Source organism: Gambusia affinis, linkage group LG13 (genome assembly GCF_019740435.1).
Source record: "Gambusia affinis linkage group LG13, SWU_Gaff_1.0, whole genome shotgun sequence".
Taxonomy (NCBI): domain Eukaryota; kingdom Metazoa; phylum Chordata; class Actinopteri; order Cyprinodontiformes; family Poeciliidae; genus Gambusia; species Gambusia affinis.
Window position 1 is genome coordinate 27,558,044 of NC_057880.1, and position 17,063 is coordinate 27,575,106.

General features: G+C 44.9%; 1 protein-coding gene across 3 annotated transcripts; it reads right to left on the bottom strand.

Annotated features, from left to right (window-relative positions):
• Positions 1 to 323: 323 nt before the first annotated feature.
• On the bottom strand, positions 324 to 16,908 carry opn4a (opsin 4a (melanopsin)). Of its 3 annotated transcripts, none has more exons than XM_044136995.1 (11): positions 16,670 to 16,908; positions 10,300 to 10,442; positions 8,942 to 9,075; positions 7,138 to 7,341; positions 6,591 to 6,762; positions 6,336 to 6,491; positions 5,553 to 5,660; positions 4,236 to 4,428; positions 4,001 to 4,165; positions 3,170 to 3,226; positions 324 to 3,078 (listed from the first exon to the last, which is right to left on the bottom strand). In XM_044136995.1, the coding sequence occupies exons 2-11, from the start codon at positions 10,434 to 10,436 to the stop codon at positions 2,914 to 2,916; spliced, it is 1,491 nt and encodes a 496-aa protein (XP_043992930.1). In that variant the 5' UTR covers positions 10,437 to 10,442; positions 16,670 to 16,908; the 3' UTR covers positions 324 to 2,913. The 3 variants fall into 3 exon arrangements, with proteins under 3 accessions (XP_043992930.1, XP_043992929.1, XP_043992931.1); XM_044136994.1 differs by lacking the exon at positions 16,670 to 16,908 and adding an exon at positions 14,708 to 14,966; XM_044136996.1 differs by lacking the exon at positions 16,670 to 16,908 and adding an exon at positions 14,825 to 14,961.
• Between the last annotated feature and the right edge of the window lie 155 nt (positions 16,909 to 17,063).

A 17,063-nucleotide genomic window follows, 5' to 3' on the forward strand; every position in this document is an offset into this window, starting at 1 on the left:
CATACATATAATATATGACTGTACCCTGGGTATTGGGGGCCGGGGGTGGTGCACCAGCCTTTTTTGTTTTGTATTTGTGTTTTATGTGAGATAATATTTAGAAAATCAATAAAAATTAGAATTACAAAAGATTCCAGCTTCATCCATCCACTGTGAGATGAATCATTTACCAATGGAGGGCATTAGGCATCACTGCAACTCTGAAGTGGACGGCCGTCAAAACTCACACAAAGAAGCACCAGAAAAATAATAATGCAGGTAAAGGCCAAGCCTCGCATCACCTCCAGAGAGTTGCAGAATCTCTGTCAGCGTCTGGGATAAATGTGCATGCATGTACAATCAGGTGAAATATCAATAGACATGGCATTCATGGGAGAGTTGCTAGAAGGAAACCTCTGCTCTCAAGAAAGTAAAAAAACCTTCCCAGAGAACACTTGGACAAACCGGAGGCTTTCTGGAAGTCCATTCTCTGGACGGAAGAGTCCAAAGCTGAATCACAGGCGCCATGTTTAGAGAAAAGTAAACATTTAAAGAGAAGAACCTCCTCCCAACAGTGAAGCATGGTGGTGGAACTGTGAAAGTCTGGGCCTGATTTTCTGCCTCCAGACCTGGACGACTCCATATAATACAGAGAACCATCAATTCTCAGGACTATCAACAAATTCTTGACCAGAATCTCCTGCCAGCAGTCAGGCAGTTGAAGCTGAGATGGAAATGGATTATGCAGCAACGACCCAAAGTATTCCAGCAAAACAACCAAAGAATGGCTTAAGAAAAAGGAGGTTCACACTCTGGATTGGCCCAGTCCAAGTCCGGATCTCAATCCCATAGAAATGCTGTGGCAAGATCTGAAACAGGCAGTACATGCCAGATGTCCCTCCAACCTCACTCAACTGGACAAAAATCAGATGAGACACTCTGTGGTTACAGAAGACGTCTAGTTAAAGTAACGGCTGCTAAAGGAGCTGCCACAAGGTTTAACTGGAAGAGTTCACACACTTTAGCACTTGGCAGATTTGCTGTTTTTTGACAGATAAAATACTTTTGCTGAATAAATAATAAAAACGAGTATCTTTTTTCTTTGTTTCCTTTATTTGGAAAGTCTGTTTACAATTTGAGATATGGAATTTCATTTCACGATTATTTTTCTTTAGAAAACAATGATGGTTCACAAACTTTCAAGCAGCACTTTAGATAGATGAAATTACTGAAATGTCATTAATTCATTAAAACTCTTCACTCTGTTTTTCATCCATCAATAAATTGCTTATTTGAATAAGTACAATAAAGAGTTCTGAAATACATTTTATTTATTTTTGATTCTTTTATGCAAAGTCGTCAGACCTTAAATATTCAGTTTGGATTTCATTTCAGTGGGAATCATGAGTTTCTATTCGGATGTTTGTGAACTAACTGAACTTCATTTCCTGGTCGGATCCATCGTCTCCATGGAAACGGAGACGCTCGGCCTTCAGCTCCAGTTTATATCGACACCGAACAGACGAGTTCTGGAGAACCAGAACCAGACTGGAAACGTTCCTGGTACCGATTCTTAATTTGATTCTTTTTCTCAGATTATAATCTGAGCTGCAGAGCATTACTGATATTTCTAAAACAGAACCAGACGGAGCGGCTGGGCTGGACAACGGATCTTTACTTAGAAAAATAAACCGGGTCAACACGGGTCAGCATAAATACTCAGAACATTTACAGCTTCAGGATCACAAACATTAATATTTACACTGCAGGATGGGAGAAAATAAAGTGACAGAACCACTCAAAGGTTCTGGACTGAAGGTTCTGTTCTAGCACCCGGGTTCAGGCGGAGGTTCTGGTCCAGTTTTACTGACCAAACAAAAACCGTCCAGAAAACAAAGAGCAGAACATTCCAGCTCCGCTGGACCGGAACATCCCGACCCAAACAGGGTCACATGGTTGTTCACCTGGAGCTCAAACCTCACAGTGACATCATGTTGTCTGGAACCAATCAGCTGCAGGACAGGGTTCTGTTCCGGTTCAGCTGGACCGGCTTTGGGTTCCAGAACCAGAGAACATCTAAACATTCAGAACAATAAAAACTGAAACAGGAAAAACATCCCATAAATACACAAACATGAACATCTGGTTTCCTCCCCTCAGGGGAACAAACCATCAGAACCCGACTGGACCGGGTCTCTTTGGGGTCAGCTAGGAGTGGTTCAGTCGGAACCAACCAATCAGAGCTGAGGACATCTGTACAGGTGTGCAGAAGTTTTCTGATCACATTGGCAGATAAATCTGATCAGAACCGTCCAGCCGGTTCTGCTCCCTCACCGTCTCAGTTAAACCCGATCCGGATTCTGTCCCGACATGTTTCTGTCTGAATCTGGAATAAATTGTTTAAAGATGAACTTGATTAATTTGGTCTGTTTTCAATGACAGCTCAGCAGTGGTGGGCACCGCTAGCTAACAGGTTAGCTTTGCTAATGCTAACGCACCAACATTTATATTAGTTCCATTAATGCTAAAGTTCAATTACAATACAGTATCTAGTGGAAGCTAACATTAAAGCGCTAAACAAAACATTAGCTCAGCTACTGGTTGGTTAGCAGATTAGCAGATTAGCAGATTAGCAGATTAGCACCCACCACTGCAGTTTGTTCAGTTTTATTACTTTCACATCACAAAAACTTTAAAAGCTGGAATCAGATCTTTGGTTAAAACAGATACAACATGATCTTATTTTATGATTTTTTTCCATTTTTACTGGAATCAAAATGACTGTCAGATATTATTCAGTTTAGTTTTTCCCTCAGCCTTCATGAAGGTCGACAGATCTCTGTTGCATTAAATTAACTTTGAACTTGAGTAATTTATAAACTCTGGTTTCATCTGCCGGGATCTGAGCCGGTCACATGACCAGTGGGCGGGGCTCTACCCCGGCCCCGCCCCCAGGATGCAGCTGGAGGCTTTGGGCCGGGACGTCCGCGACCCGCTCCGGCCGATGGACAGGAAGGGGCTGGTCTCTGAGGTGACGACGATGCTGGGGATCCGGCCGATCTGTCCCCTCATCAGGTGTCCCTCTGAGGCGTCCCCGCTCTGTCCAGGGAGGCAGGGACATAGAGGTCAGAGGTCAGCAGGAGGACAACATGGAGGAGACCCGAGGTAATGGACGGTCGTCTCCACTCACATTTGGGACGCTGCTGCGTTCACTGACTCCTCCCATGGACATGGTGTCAAACGATGTCTGGAGGAGACAAAGAGACCAGATGTCAGCTGGGACAAACCAGAGGACAGATGGTCTCTGAAGTCCAGAAGGACAAACTGGAACATGTCCTGGTCAACCAGAGAGCCGGAACCAGACGAGCTTCCTGCCCGGTCCAGGTTGGTGTCCTGAAGGACAACGTCCCTCCAGATGTCCCACAGCAGCAGACGGCGCCGTTACAGAGTTCAGACCAAACAAATCTGAAGTGAATCCAGATCCTGATCCTGATCCAGATCCAGATCCTGATCCAGATTCAGATCCTGATCCAGATTCAGATCCAGATCCCGATTCAGATCCTGATCCTGATCCAGATTCAGATCCTGATTCAGATCCTGATCCAGATTCAGATTCAGATTCAGATTCAGATCCAGATTCAGATTCAGATCCAGATTCAGATCCTGATCCAGATTCAGATCCAGATTCAGATCCAGATCCTGATCCAGATCCAGATTCAGATCCTGATCCAGATTCAGATCCTGATCCTGATCCAGATTCAGATCCAGATTCAGATTCAGATTCAGATCCAGATTCAGATCCTGATCCAGATTCAGATCCAGATTCAGATCCAGATTCAGATCCTGATCCAGATCCAGATCCAGATTCAGATCCTGATCCAGATCCTGATCCAGATTCAGATCCAGATTCAGATCCTGATTCAGATCCTGATCCAGATTCAGATCCAGATCCTGATCCAGATTCAGATCCTGATTCAGAGTCTGATCCAGATTCAGATCCAGATCCCGATCAGGCGTTTACCTTTTCAAAGATTCCTGAGTCGTGGTTCCTCAGCTTGGCCTTGAAGCTGGTCGACTGTTTTCCGCCTGGCGGCTCGGCGGTGTCTCTGCTGATGTCACAGGAAACCTGGCGGCTCGCCGGCCGTGAGCCCAGACTGGACAGGTCGGCCTCTGTGTCCGTCAGACCCTGCAACGGGAACGCTCATGCTCAATGCTACTTCCTGTCCGCAGAGGAAACGCTGCAGTGCGGGTCTCACCGATTCGCTGTCGGAGGCCGAGGAGAGGCGGGCCTTGGCGGCGCCGTGCCGGTATTGGCTGCTGATGTCGGAGCTCTGGCTGGTGACAGTGGAGCGGCGCGTCGACTGGAAGCTGCTGCTGGAGGAGCGAAGGTCACGCAGACGGACGCACAGCAACGCGCCCAGACACGGGATGTACTTGGCCAGAGCCAGCCTGGAACCACAGAAGAAGAAACTCAGAGCCACTAACACCAGCAGGTCCGACCAGCAGGGGGCGGCACCAGATCCGGGTCATTAACTTGAGCGCTGTAAAAACTCATCCTGTGGAGTTTAATTCATGCGCTCCAGTTAGCAGCCATTAGGATGATTCAGGTTTCATCCAGATTAACGTCCTGATCGATCCGATCAGCCGCCGCTTCACCGTTTTCATCTGGAGCCTCATCTGACCCACTTCCTGTTTATCCTGAACAGTAGCATCAGACCCGGCGTCTGAAAATTTACACAAAATCAACTAAACTATTTAAGAATTACATCAACAAGGAGAATGTTCTGCTTTAATGGGCGATTTTACAGATTTAACATTTTTATAATGAAATAAATATAAAATATTTAAGATTCTTGTTGTAAAGAGACGCTGTACTATAGAAATAAAATAAATAGAGAATAAAAGAATTACAAATCAAACCAAGCTGCTGCTCAGGGCCGGTGTGCAAACCTGTTGTCTATTGGCTCAAAATAGTCTAGTCAAAGTACTGGTGGGCCAAAAATAAATAAATTAAAATAATTTATTTTGACATTTTATGTATTAAAAATGTTTCTATTTTTCAAATTATTTTAGGTTTAGTGAACAAATGCAGTTTTATAAGTAAAATAAAAGCTGATCTGGATGCTGCAAAGTCATTTTTCTAGTAAAACTTTCTGAATAAAAATGTTTCTGCGTATTATTAAAACCTGGTTAATAATTTCTGTTGTACTTTATATTTTACACTGTAGGAAAATCATCTTGGTAATAATTTTACCCTGATTAAAAACAAAAAGTTTAATGAACAAATTTCTTGAACTGCTTATGGGGGCCAGAACAAATCGCGCAAAGGGCCCCAAACGGCCCCCGAGCCACACTTTGGACACCCCTGTCTTAGGGCCTCCGGGCCAGCAGGGGGCCACCAAGAGCACTGTAGATTTAAAAAACAACTTGTTGTGTTTAAAGGAAAATGTAAAAAATTTAAAATGGATCAGAGTTTCAAATGTAAATTTATTGGAGTGATAATTATGCTAACCCAGCTAATCGCTAAACGCTAACGGTGTGTGGCGCCGCCCTGCTGGCCCAGCGGGTCTCACCTGTACTTTGGGTGTGTGATGGCGTAGATGATGGGGTTGTGGATGGCGGAGGCCTTGGCGATGACGGCGGGGACGGAGTTCATGTAGGGGGTCAACATGTCCGCGTACCTGAAGTACAACCAATCAGAACGCCTCGTTAAGCCCTCAGCTGTGTCTGTACTGATCTGTTTGTGTAGGTCAGTCAAACATTTCCTGATATGTGGGGGAAGTGAGACCTGCATGGCTTCATAATGGCTCCTCATCATGGTGTCATGTAGCAACATGAAGGGCAGCCATCTTGAAGCTGGTTGGCTCCCCGTCATGAAGCCGTTACCAGAAGGATCAACGACCGGGTCACAGAGTAACAACGCAGATGGCTTTTATTAAATGTAAATTTTCACCAGAAGCTACTTGACCAGCGGGGCTCATGAAAGGGTGCCGGTTTGTTAAGTCTCTAATTTGCTATAGAAATCTTTCCTTTCTTACCTGAAAACTGACCAGAAGACTTTACTATTACCTGTATAAACCATCTTCACTTTTCATCACGTTTGATTTGTTTCAGATGTTTCTTAAAATGATGATAAATATGATGATTAATTAAAACATATTTTATTCCTCCACAGAGCTGTGTGTGTGTGTGTGTGCGTGTGTGTGTGTCTGTGCGTGTGTGTGTGTGTGTGTGTGTGTGTGTCTGTGTGTGTGTGTGTGTGTGTGTGTGTGTGTGTGTGTGTGTGTGTGTGTGTGTGTGTGTGTGTGTGTGTGTGTGTGTGTGTGTGTCTCTGTGTGTGTGTGTGTGTGTCCTACCCTGCGAAGGCAGTGAGGGCGACGGCGGAGTACGGCGACCAGGACACGACGTACAGCAGGATGACGATCAGAGCGATCTTCGCCATCTTCCACTCGTTCTGCAGTCGGTGGAAACTCTTCACTGCGTCCCGAGAGCTGCTGAGCTTCCCCACCGCCCTGCACACACACACACACACGCACACACACGCACACACACACACACGGTGGGTCGCTGGGCCTCCAGCCCCACAGCACCTGAACAGAACCGGGACCGACCTGTTGGTGGAGCGGATGGCTCTGAAGATGAAGACGTAGCAGTAGATGATGATGAAGAGCGGCAGGAAGAAGACGAAGATGAAGAGCAGCATGGTGTAGGCCCGCACCGAGGGGGTAAAGGTCATGTAGTCCCAGGTACAGGAAGTGAGGAGACCTTCAGGTACGTAGGCACCTGGAGCGGTTTAGACAGAGAGTCAGGTCTGAGTTTCTGCTTCCAGCATTTTAGCATCATTTTGTTTCCAGAGTCTTCATCATTTGATCTACCGTTTCTTTTTGTTTTTCTTGTTTTAGATATTTAAAATGTTCTCCTGTTTAAAATGTTAAACCTTCATTAGCATCTAAAGTTTATTCGTCTTTCAGAATCAGATCATTATCATCATATTTCTGCCAAAAGGTCTAAAAACTATGTTAACATTTATCACAAAAACTGTCTAGTGAGTTATAGTGACACTAGACAGTGTGTCACTCCTACACAGACGACACATACAACGATGATGTCATCACGACGATGACATCATTACAACGATGACGTCATCGCAGTTCTCACTCCAGCCGAAGAACGGCGGCAGGCTCCAGGCCAGCGAATACGCCCACACCGCCAGCAGGATGAGGAGCGCCCGTTTCCGTGACAACATCCCGATGGAGGTCAGAGGGCGCGTGATGACGAAGTAACGGTCAATGGCGATCACCATCAGCGTGATCATGGAGCAGATCCCAAAGAGGGCGCCGCAGAAGGCGTAGAGCTCACAGCCTGCAGAGGAGAAGAAGAATGACGGATCAGTCGGTTCTGGTTCTGGTTCTAAAGCAGAATCACAGCCAGTCTGGACAAACAGAACCAAACACTGGACTCAGTGAGGCTGATGGACAGGAAACAGGAAGAGATGATCTGAATGCAGCAGAAACCAGTCAGGAACCAGTCAGGAACCAGTCAGAAACCAGTCAGGAACCAGTCAGTGAAACCAGTCAGGAACCAGTCAAGAACCAGTCAGTAACCAGTCAGTGAAACCAGTCAGGAACCAGTCAGGAACCATTCAGAAACCATTCAGAAACCAGTCAGAAACCAGTCAGTGGAACCAGTCAGAAACCAGTCAGTGGAACCAGTCAGGAACCAGTCAGGACCCAGTCAGAAACCAGTCAGTGGAACCAGTCAGTGAAACCAGTCAGGAACCATTCAGAAACCAGTCAGGAACCAGTCAGAAACCAGTCAGGAACCAGTCAGTGAAACCAGTCAGGAACCAGTCAGAAACCAGTCAGGAACCAGTCAGTGAAACCAGTCAGGAACCATTCAGAAACCAGTCAGGAACCAGTCAGTGAAACCAGTCAGGAACCAGTCAGAAACCAGTCAGGAACCAGTCAGGAACCAGTCAGGAACCAGTCAGGAACCAGTCAGGAACCAGTCAGGAACCAGTCAAGAACCAGTCAGTGAAACCAGTCAGGAACCATTCAGAAACCAGTCAGGAACCAGTCAGTGAAACCAGTCAGGAACCAGTCAGAAACCAGTCAGGAACCAGTCAGTGAAACCAGTCAGGAACCAGTCAGAAACCAGTCAGGAACCAGTCAGAAACCAGTCAGGAACCAGTCAGTGAAACCAGTCAGGAACCAGTCAGAAACCAGTCAGGAACCAGTCAAGAACCAGTCAGTAACCAGTCAGTGAAACCAGTCAGGAACCAGTCAGGAACCATTCAGAAACCATTCAGAAACCAGTCAGAAACCAGTCAGTGGAACCAGTCAGAAACCAGTCAGTGGAACCAGTCAGGAACCAGTCAGGAACCAGTCAGAAACCAGTCAGTGGAACCAGTCAGGAACCAGTCAGAAACCAGTCAGGAACCAGTCAGGAACCAGTCAGAAACCAGTCAGTGGAACCAGTCAGTGGAACCAGTCAGTAACCAGTCAGGAACCATTCAGAAACCCGTCAGAAACCAGTCAGGAACCAGTCAGTGGAACCAGTCAAGAACCAGTCAGAAACCAGTCAGGAACCAGTCAGTGGAACCATTCAGAAACCAGTCAGAAACCAGTCAGAAACCATTCAGAAACCAGTCAGGAACCAGTCAGAAACCAGTCAGGAACCAGTCAGTAACCAGTTAGGGGAAGCAGTTCCAGTTTGCTGCCCCCTGGTGTTCAGCCTCTGTAACTGCTCTCTAACCGCTGTGTTCAGCTGTCTGTCTGTAACCATGGCGACCAAATGACAAATATCTGTCAGAAAATTTACTGTGAAAATCCAGAAACTGTTAAAAATTTTTTAAAATACTGAAAAATGATCCAGAGTCATTTATGAGACAGAAACTCCTCCGCTCTGTAGCGCCCCCTGTTGTTGGATGAAGCCCCCCCCTCCAGCAGGTTGCTATGGTTACCTTTCTCTCCAAAGATCCACCTCCTGTTCATGCTGGTGGTGAAGAAGACGGGCGACTGGGTGAGGCACATCAGCAGGTCGGTGACGGCCAGGTTGATGATGAACATGTTGGCCGGCGTCCGCAGGCTGCGGCTCCTGCAGGAAAACAAAAATAGATCCAAAACCAACACAATACAAACATTAACTAAAGTAAATACATTTATACAAATAAAACTAATTAAATTTAAAGCTAAAAAACAAATACATACATAAATAAAAATTAAAATAATTAAAAGAAATGCACAAATAAACGAAGAATTAAATAAAACCTTTTCTTGCACCATGTCAATGCACATTTACGCCAGCAGGCGGCGCCTCTGCGCTGTTAGGGAAATCTTTACTGATTTAAAACGTTTTGAATAGATTTCATGATTCATTTGGTTTGAATAATTTGGTTTTTAACCGTTTATTGTTGTCAGTCAATCATCTGAACTTCTTCTTCTTTTCAGCAGATTTTTGGCTGAATTTAAAGGTTTTGACCAAATTTGGACCAGAAATCCTTAAATGTTTATCATTTCAAGAAATAGATGAACATTTTGAAGTCAAAGCCGAATACAGAGGTTTGATATTGAACTGATTGAATTGAATAAAATAAATATACATTTTTATTTTAAGATCATAACTTTATATTTTTTCTCAAATGATTATTTCATCAGGTTATTATTATTATTATTATTATTATTATTATTATTATTATTATTATTATTATTTTTCCCAGGTATGCTGTTACATTTCTGGTGTTGATTTTTCCAGGTTAAATTCAGGATTTCTGCCAAATCAGTTTTAAAAGTTTATCTACAAAAATAAAATATTATCTTGAAGGGAAAGAAATGACAACTGAGTCTACATTCATTGATACCTGATCAATAACAGCAAATCTGATCAATTATTATATTTAGATAAATTTATTTTAACTCTTTTCATCATAAATGATGCTAACAGAACAAAAACACATCTCTGATATCTGCTTTTCTAGTGGAAATCAGATCTTTTATTATTTTATTATATTATATTATATTATATTTTTTTATTTTCTGCTGTGAAAGAAAAATTACTCCTTTAATTCTCACAGGTAAATTCCTTCAGATCTGAGATCTTTTCTTTTTTAGTGAAAAGATTCCTCCAAATTTAGTCTAAATTAAATAATAAAATATTTAGCTTACTGTTTGAATATGTAATTATCTAACTATTAGTTTATTAACCCAAACAGCTGATCACAAACATTTAAATTAAAATGTAAAAACGTTTAGAGGACCTTTCACTGACCACTGGTCAGAAACAGTTCTGACCATATTTGGTCGCAGGAAGTGTTCTCTCTACCTGCTGAAGGCGTAGATCACCAGGAAGTTCCCGACCACCCCCGTGATGCCGATGGCCAGGATGACGGAGCCGATGGTGTAATGGGCGTGGTCAGGGACGTCCACAGTGGGGAACCGCTGGGGGGGCGGGGCCGCCATCGCCACCTGGTGGACAAACAGCGTTACAGCTAGTTGAGGCTACATCGCCACCTGGTGGACAAACAGCATTACGGCTAGCTGGGGCTACATCGCCACCTGGTGGACAAACAGCATTACAGCTAGCTGGGGCTACATCACCACCTGGTGGACAAACAGCGTTGCGGCTACATCGCCACCTGGAGGACAAACAGCATTACAGCTAGCTGGGGCTACATCGCCACAGCGTTGCGGCTACATCGCCACCTGGTGGACAAACAGCGTTGCGGCTAGCTGAGGCTACATCGCCACCTGGTGGACAAACAGCGTTGCGGCTAGCTTCATCTAGCTGAAACCTTGAGGTAACAGTCTGTCAGTTTCAGTTTTGGGTTTTTCAGTTGATAAACTTCCTGCTGATCAGATCTGATCGTTACTCTGAGGAATCTGCTGTGAAATTAATTTTTCCTTCTGATTTGCAGACGGTTTTTTCTGTTTCTCTCTGATGTCTGCTGACCTCATCAGGAGCTGATTGACCTTGGAAGCAAATCCTCAGAGTTAATTACTGATGGATCATCTCTGATCATCAGGTTGATCAGCTCTGCACTCTGCTGCTCATGTCTGCCCCACCAGACCCGCCCTCATTAACCAACCGCCATCTTTCATCAGCCGATCCGCCAGGTCTGACCTCTGAGGGCAGGTCAGAAGTTTACATACTTCTCAAAACAATCCAGAAAACATTGATAAGCTGATCAACAGATGAAGATATCCTCCTCATCCTCCGCGTCGAAGTCGGACCGCCAACCGGTCAGATTTACACACAGACCTTGAATGCATCGCAGTAAACTATAAATCCAAGCAGAGCCTGTAACCTTGGTATCCTAGCAACCTGTGGCGAGGCTCAACATGCGGCGACAGCATCATCTTCCTCATCATCATCTTCCTCCTGTCCTCCTGCTGCTTCATCCAGAGGTTTTCTGTCAGGTTCATGTCGTCATCAGGTGAATAACTGAACGTCACTCAGGATTCACAACGTTTGAAACGCTTCATTTCTGCTACATCAGCAAAATCTATCGACTCTGAGGAACCGGAAATAAAACGACCAAATCAAACTAAACTTTGTGTCCCATCGGCGGAAAAGTTTCTAAACCACAAAACATTCCAGTAATAAATCATAAACTAAGGGTTATAATTAAACAAGTAATTAATCCAGGGCTGTTATGAAAAGAAAAACATCCAGTTTATTTCTTTTGGGCTGAAATGAAATGCAGGAAATGTGTTCTGAGGTTTAATAACTGAATTTCAGCAGATCTGGGTTTTCCAACGATTCACATCAGAAATGATCTGATGAATGGATGAAAACATGAATGATTAAAAATGATTAAAAAACTTGGCTGAGAAAAGACACCGAGTGTTTCTAAGTGTTTCTAAATGTTTGTGCAGGCTGAACTGTTACCGTAGCAACCAGTCAGAGTCTCTGTTGCTATGACAACAGAACCTCAGCTGTAAACCTGAGCTGAACTCTAACCCCATTGCTACTCCTCCAGTGATCCCTCTCAGGTCAGTCAGGATCAGTGAGGGGTCAAAGGTCAGCAGCAGCAGGTCTGTCCTCCGAATCACACAGCTTGAATTTAGCAGCAGCAGAAAAACTCCAGATTATCTCCCAATGCCGGGGTCAAAGGTCAGGCTGGAGGTGGAACATTCCTGCAGCTACACTCTGGCTGGGGTCAAAGGTCAGGCTGTGGTCTGACAGGAAACGCCTCGCTGGGTTTCCCTCCAGAGGTTCTGCTGTTTTACATCACATTAGATTTTTATCTCCTCCTTTTATGTGAAATGAGGTCACTTCCTGTCTCGACAGGAAGTTGAAGCATCGTCTGAATCTTGGATGTAAAGAGTCAAATTTAAATCATTCTCTGGTTTCCAGTCTGCAGGGCGTCACAGACCAAAATTATAAATTATATAATAATTCAAAAAATAAAATTACAGAAAATTATTCTGGAATTTAAAAACTAAAGTTTTTACAACTTTAACTGATCAAATAAAACCGTCAGGTTTTTGTGAAAACTGTTGCTGATCCAAAACTAAAGAGTTTTTAATGTTTGTTTTGTTTTAAATTTAGATTTAAATCTGGTCTAATCTGAGACCTTAGATTAGGATTAGAGTCGGTTTTCATTTCAAATACTTTCAGTTTTGGGTCAAACATCCCGCTCCAATCCGGTTCTGTTCTGGATGTTCCCGTCTCAGCGGGTCGAGCCCTCTCCTGTCTTTGCCCTGAGGTTTCCTAATCCGTCCTGACTGCTGGACAGAAGGTCAAAGGTCAGCGAGATGCAGAGCAACACAGCAACCAGAACGCTGGAGAGACAGAGGAGCTCGTCCTGCAGGGAGCACGAAGTTTTCCAGCAGCTTCAGACGTTTTCTGATGTTTTTAAATGTTCTTAAACGTTTTCTGATGTTTTTAAATGTTCTTAAACGTTTTCTGATGTTTTCCTCGGACTGGACCAAGTGACTGAATGAAGCGGCCGCTCTGGTGGTGAATCATCACTGCAGACCTTGGAGCTGAATTCCTCCCGACTCGTCTGATTGTTGCATCGTTACCTCTGAGGCTCTCAGCAGAACCGCTCTGGACCGGCTGATTCTGGAGGTTCTGCTCACCGGATCAGCAACATGGGAAACATTTTACACATCTGAACAGGTTCTGAAATGGGCTTCATGGACAGCTGCCCAGGGCGCTTTCAGAAAGGGGCGCCAAGCACGAGAATATACAAATAACATTTGAACAGGTTAGCTAGTGCTAGCACACATTAGCAGCTTCTACTTCCTCCCTGCTGAGGGAACATTTTATTGTCGGACATTTTGAATCCGATCTTGAGGGAGAAGATTTGAGTTAAAAGGATTCCTGATTCGATCGGTGAGCGGAGGATCTCATGATCTGGTCTGAACGACAAACAGAAACACTGAAGTGTTTTCTCCACCATCTTTCTGCATCCTCCATTTTGTTTTCACAGAGAGAGCGCCACCTGTCTGTAGATGATAAGTTTGGAGTTATTTAGTTAAGAACCATAAAGATGTTCAGAATTCCTCACCAAGTCGAACAAACGGATATAAAACCCGGATACAGGAAGTCGACCAGTTGGAGGAAAACATCAACATTTCTGTAAAACATGGCAACAAACTGCTGACCAATCAGAACACGCCTCTCTGTACTGGAGGAGGTTCTACAGAGTTCTGGACCCAGACTGGAAGCAGATGCACTCCACACTTTTCAGATCTGGACTGTAAAATGAAAATCAACATGTTTGCTTTAACTAGGACCTTGACAACTGATCAGAGGGTTTTAATCTTCCTGTTTCCACGGAGACCTCCCGGTCCGGTCCAGTAGCCGACCCAACGCGCCGCTCAGGCTGCAGGAATGTGAGCGACAGCGAGGAGCTCAAACCGCTCCATAGATGGAGGACCAGCAGGTCCAACGGGTCGGAACCGCCTGCTCCTCTTCTCTGGGTCAGCAGCCATGATGGCGCCTCCTACTGGCACAACGCTGGAAGGTCAGCCTCCAGCACGCTGTTTGACCGACGTTTTATTACAGATAAAGTCCAGTTCAGAAAGTTTAACTGGTTTAACTGGTTTAACTGGTGAGGAATCAAAGAAAAGCCCAGATCCTTCACGCCTCGCTGCTGCTGACACAGCGACCCTGAAATAAGCTGCAGCCATGAAGGAATGTGGGCAGAACCAGAACCAGAACCGGACCACCGGATGATTAAAGCAGCTCTGATGTGAACAACTGGAGCTGCATCAAATATCAGCAGATCATCAAATTATTACAGGCGGCCATTTTAGAAATGATGCCTGAAGTGAAGCAGGAAGTCCAGGATTTAAGGTCTCAGCGGCCTAAACAAATCACGTTCATTACGTTAACAGAATAATTTAGAACAAAAACTTTTTTCAAAATAACTTTACGAGGTTAGAGCAGAAGCACTTCTCTCAATATGTAAAACAATAAAAAATTAAAGTGTCCAGGTGTCCGCCATGTTTTACAAACAAACATCTTGTCAGAGCGTCCAGTTGAACTCGACAGGAATTATACTGAGTAAGACAGGGGTGGTTAACTCCTGGTCCTGCACTGAGGAGGAGATTCATCTGTTGGGTTCAGGTTGTTGGACCAGGGACACGGCCCTCCCTGGAGTACGGTGACGTCAGAAACGGGGCTAGCACAGGCTAGCATTCAGCGTTAGCTTATGCTAACTGACAAATAATGTTCATGGTGAACACCAAAAACACTCAACAGATCCTTATGAACTTACAACATCTGCAGATCAGTGAAGAACAGAAGCTTCCTTCAGTTCTGGTGGCGCCAGGTGGCGATGTATCACCAGGTAAATCCTGCTGATACTTTTCAGATGAATCCCTCCTGAACTCACCTCCTAAACCACAACTTTCTTTGGCAACATCGCAAATGTCTCTGCTTGAAATGAAGCGACGGGCTCTATGCAAATAACTGGATTCTGTATTACAGCCAATAAAACAGTTTCCTTCTCCAGCCGCCATTGCAGCGATAGATGAGTGTCAGGAAGGAAGTGGGCGGAGCTCCACCTGGTTGCCAGGTGAGGGCCTGGATTGGTTCGGGGTTGCCAGGTAACAAATTGTGACTGAACAGTTTTTACATTTTTGAAACAAGTTGTTTTCCAGATGCCAGCAGAACATTTATTGATTCCATTTTATTTATTCAAAAAACGGCTGTTAATAACTCTGCAGAGGAACTCCAGACCAGCAGATGGCGCTGACCAGCAGGAGCTCTCCTGCCCCAGTCCAGAGCAGAGGTCTGACCTCAGATCTGCTCTGCCTGTGGATCATTAAACTAAGAACCTCTCTGAGTCAGAACCGGTTCAGTTCTGGTCATGTTGGACCGGACCACAAATGTTTGCAGGAAGCAGGATGTTTACTGATGGCGGTCATAAATATCTGCTCTAACATGAACAATGTAATGTTTGCTAATGGTGTTACAGTTAATTTGGAGCTAATTAGTGGAGCTAATTTTTTGCTTAGCGCTTTTGATAACTTAATAACCTGTCTAAGTAATGCTTGTGATTAGCGCATTAGCACGGCTAACTTTTTAGCTAGTGGTGTGAACCAGTGACATCGTTTATATGAAATATAAAACAAGAAGAACCATGTTGTTCTGCAGGTCGGGGGTCACCATGGTGACGTGTCTACAGTTAAATCTCATCTGTCACAATCAGTGGAGGCTATTGCAGAAATGGCGCCCCTCTTCCTGCCGCCCTGAGCCAATCACCCTAACCTCCAGATACTCAGCAGGACTCACTCCCCTGCTGCACATGTGTACAAATACTAGAAAACATTCAGAAACAACAGAGATAAGATATGCTTTATTTTCAATTTCTCAGAAGCCCCTGTCTAATATCGCCCTGGGCAGCTGCCCATTTAGCCTTCATCCAGAAATTCAGGGCCTGAATCAGCACCGATGTTCTGTTATGAGTCGTGACCTAAAGACAGGCTGAATATTTATCCTTTTAAACAGAATTATTGATGACGTTCACATTCAGACCCGATGGTCCAAATAACCAGGACAGAACCGGAACCAGCAGCCAGTCAGTGGAAAGTTGGCAGGAAGCAGCAGCACCAATCACTGAGCTTCAGCGGCGCATCGACTGATGTTCTGAGAACAAACGTCAATAAGAGGGCAGCGGCTGCAGAGGGCAGAACCCAGAGTTCTGCAGGTTCTGGAGGTTCTGCAGGTTCTGGAGCAACAAGGTGGACCCAAATCAGACCCACTGAGCAACAAGAGGAGGAAACCCAGAGAGACAGAAAACCTGAGCACCAAAAGCTCTGAATATAGGTGATCAGCTCAATGAGCAGGTCCGGTTCTAAAGGTCCGGTTCTGTTGGTCCGGTTCTATGGGTCCGGTTCAGTAGATTAAAGTTCTGATCCAGGTGATAGAAAGAAGACGTACCATCATAAATTATGTTAATTATTTTGTTGCTTTTATCTTGTGTCTCAACATAAAATAAACATAAACTTGAAAAAATAAAGAAAGATGATGAAACAAAACAGCTGAACCTCCTGATCTCCCTTCAATAATCAATCAATCAATGATCGGGATATTAAAGGAACATTTCTTCATTTAATTGAATTCAATCTGATCTTTAGTTCCTGATCTCTGATGTCAGAATGAATCAAATCATTTCATTTGATCTAAACCTGTTCCATCATCCTGTCTCCTCTCTCATCCCAGTGAACTCTCTCACCGTGGGTCCGGTCGCTCCGTGGAGGTGCAGATCCTGGATCCGCTGAGCCGAGCCGGGCTCGCTCCACGCGGGAACCGTGGACAGCGCCAGAGTGTCCGGAGCGCGCGGCAGATCGCCTCGTGGAGCCGCGGGAGGTCAGCAGCGGCAGCTGCGGAGGAGGAAGAGGAGGACTGCTATCCACCGCTCTCTCTCTCTCTCTCTCTCTGGAGCCACGCCCCTTCCCCCTGGCCCCGCCCCTCCGCACTCTAACCTGGACAACAGGTGAGAAAGGTGAACCAATCAGAACTCGGGTTGGAACCAGACCAGCTGACCAGAACTCTGGATGAATCTGTTTACAGTTTTATCAAAAGTATAATAATCCATCCATCCATTTTCTAACACCTTGTCCATTAGA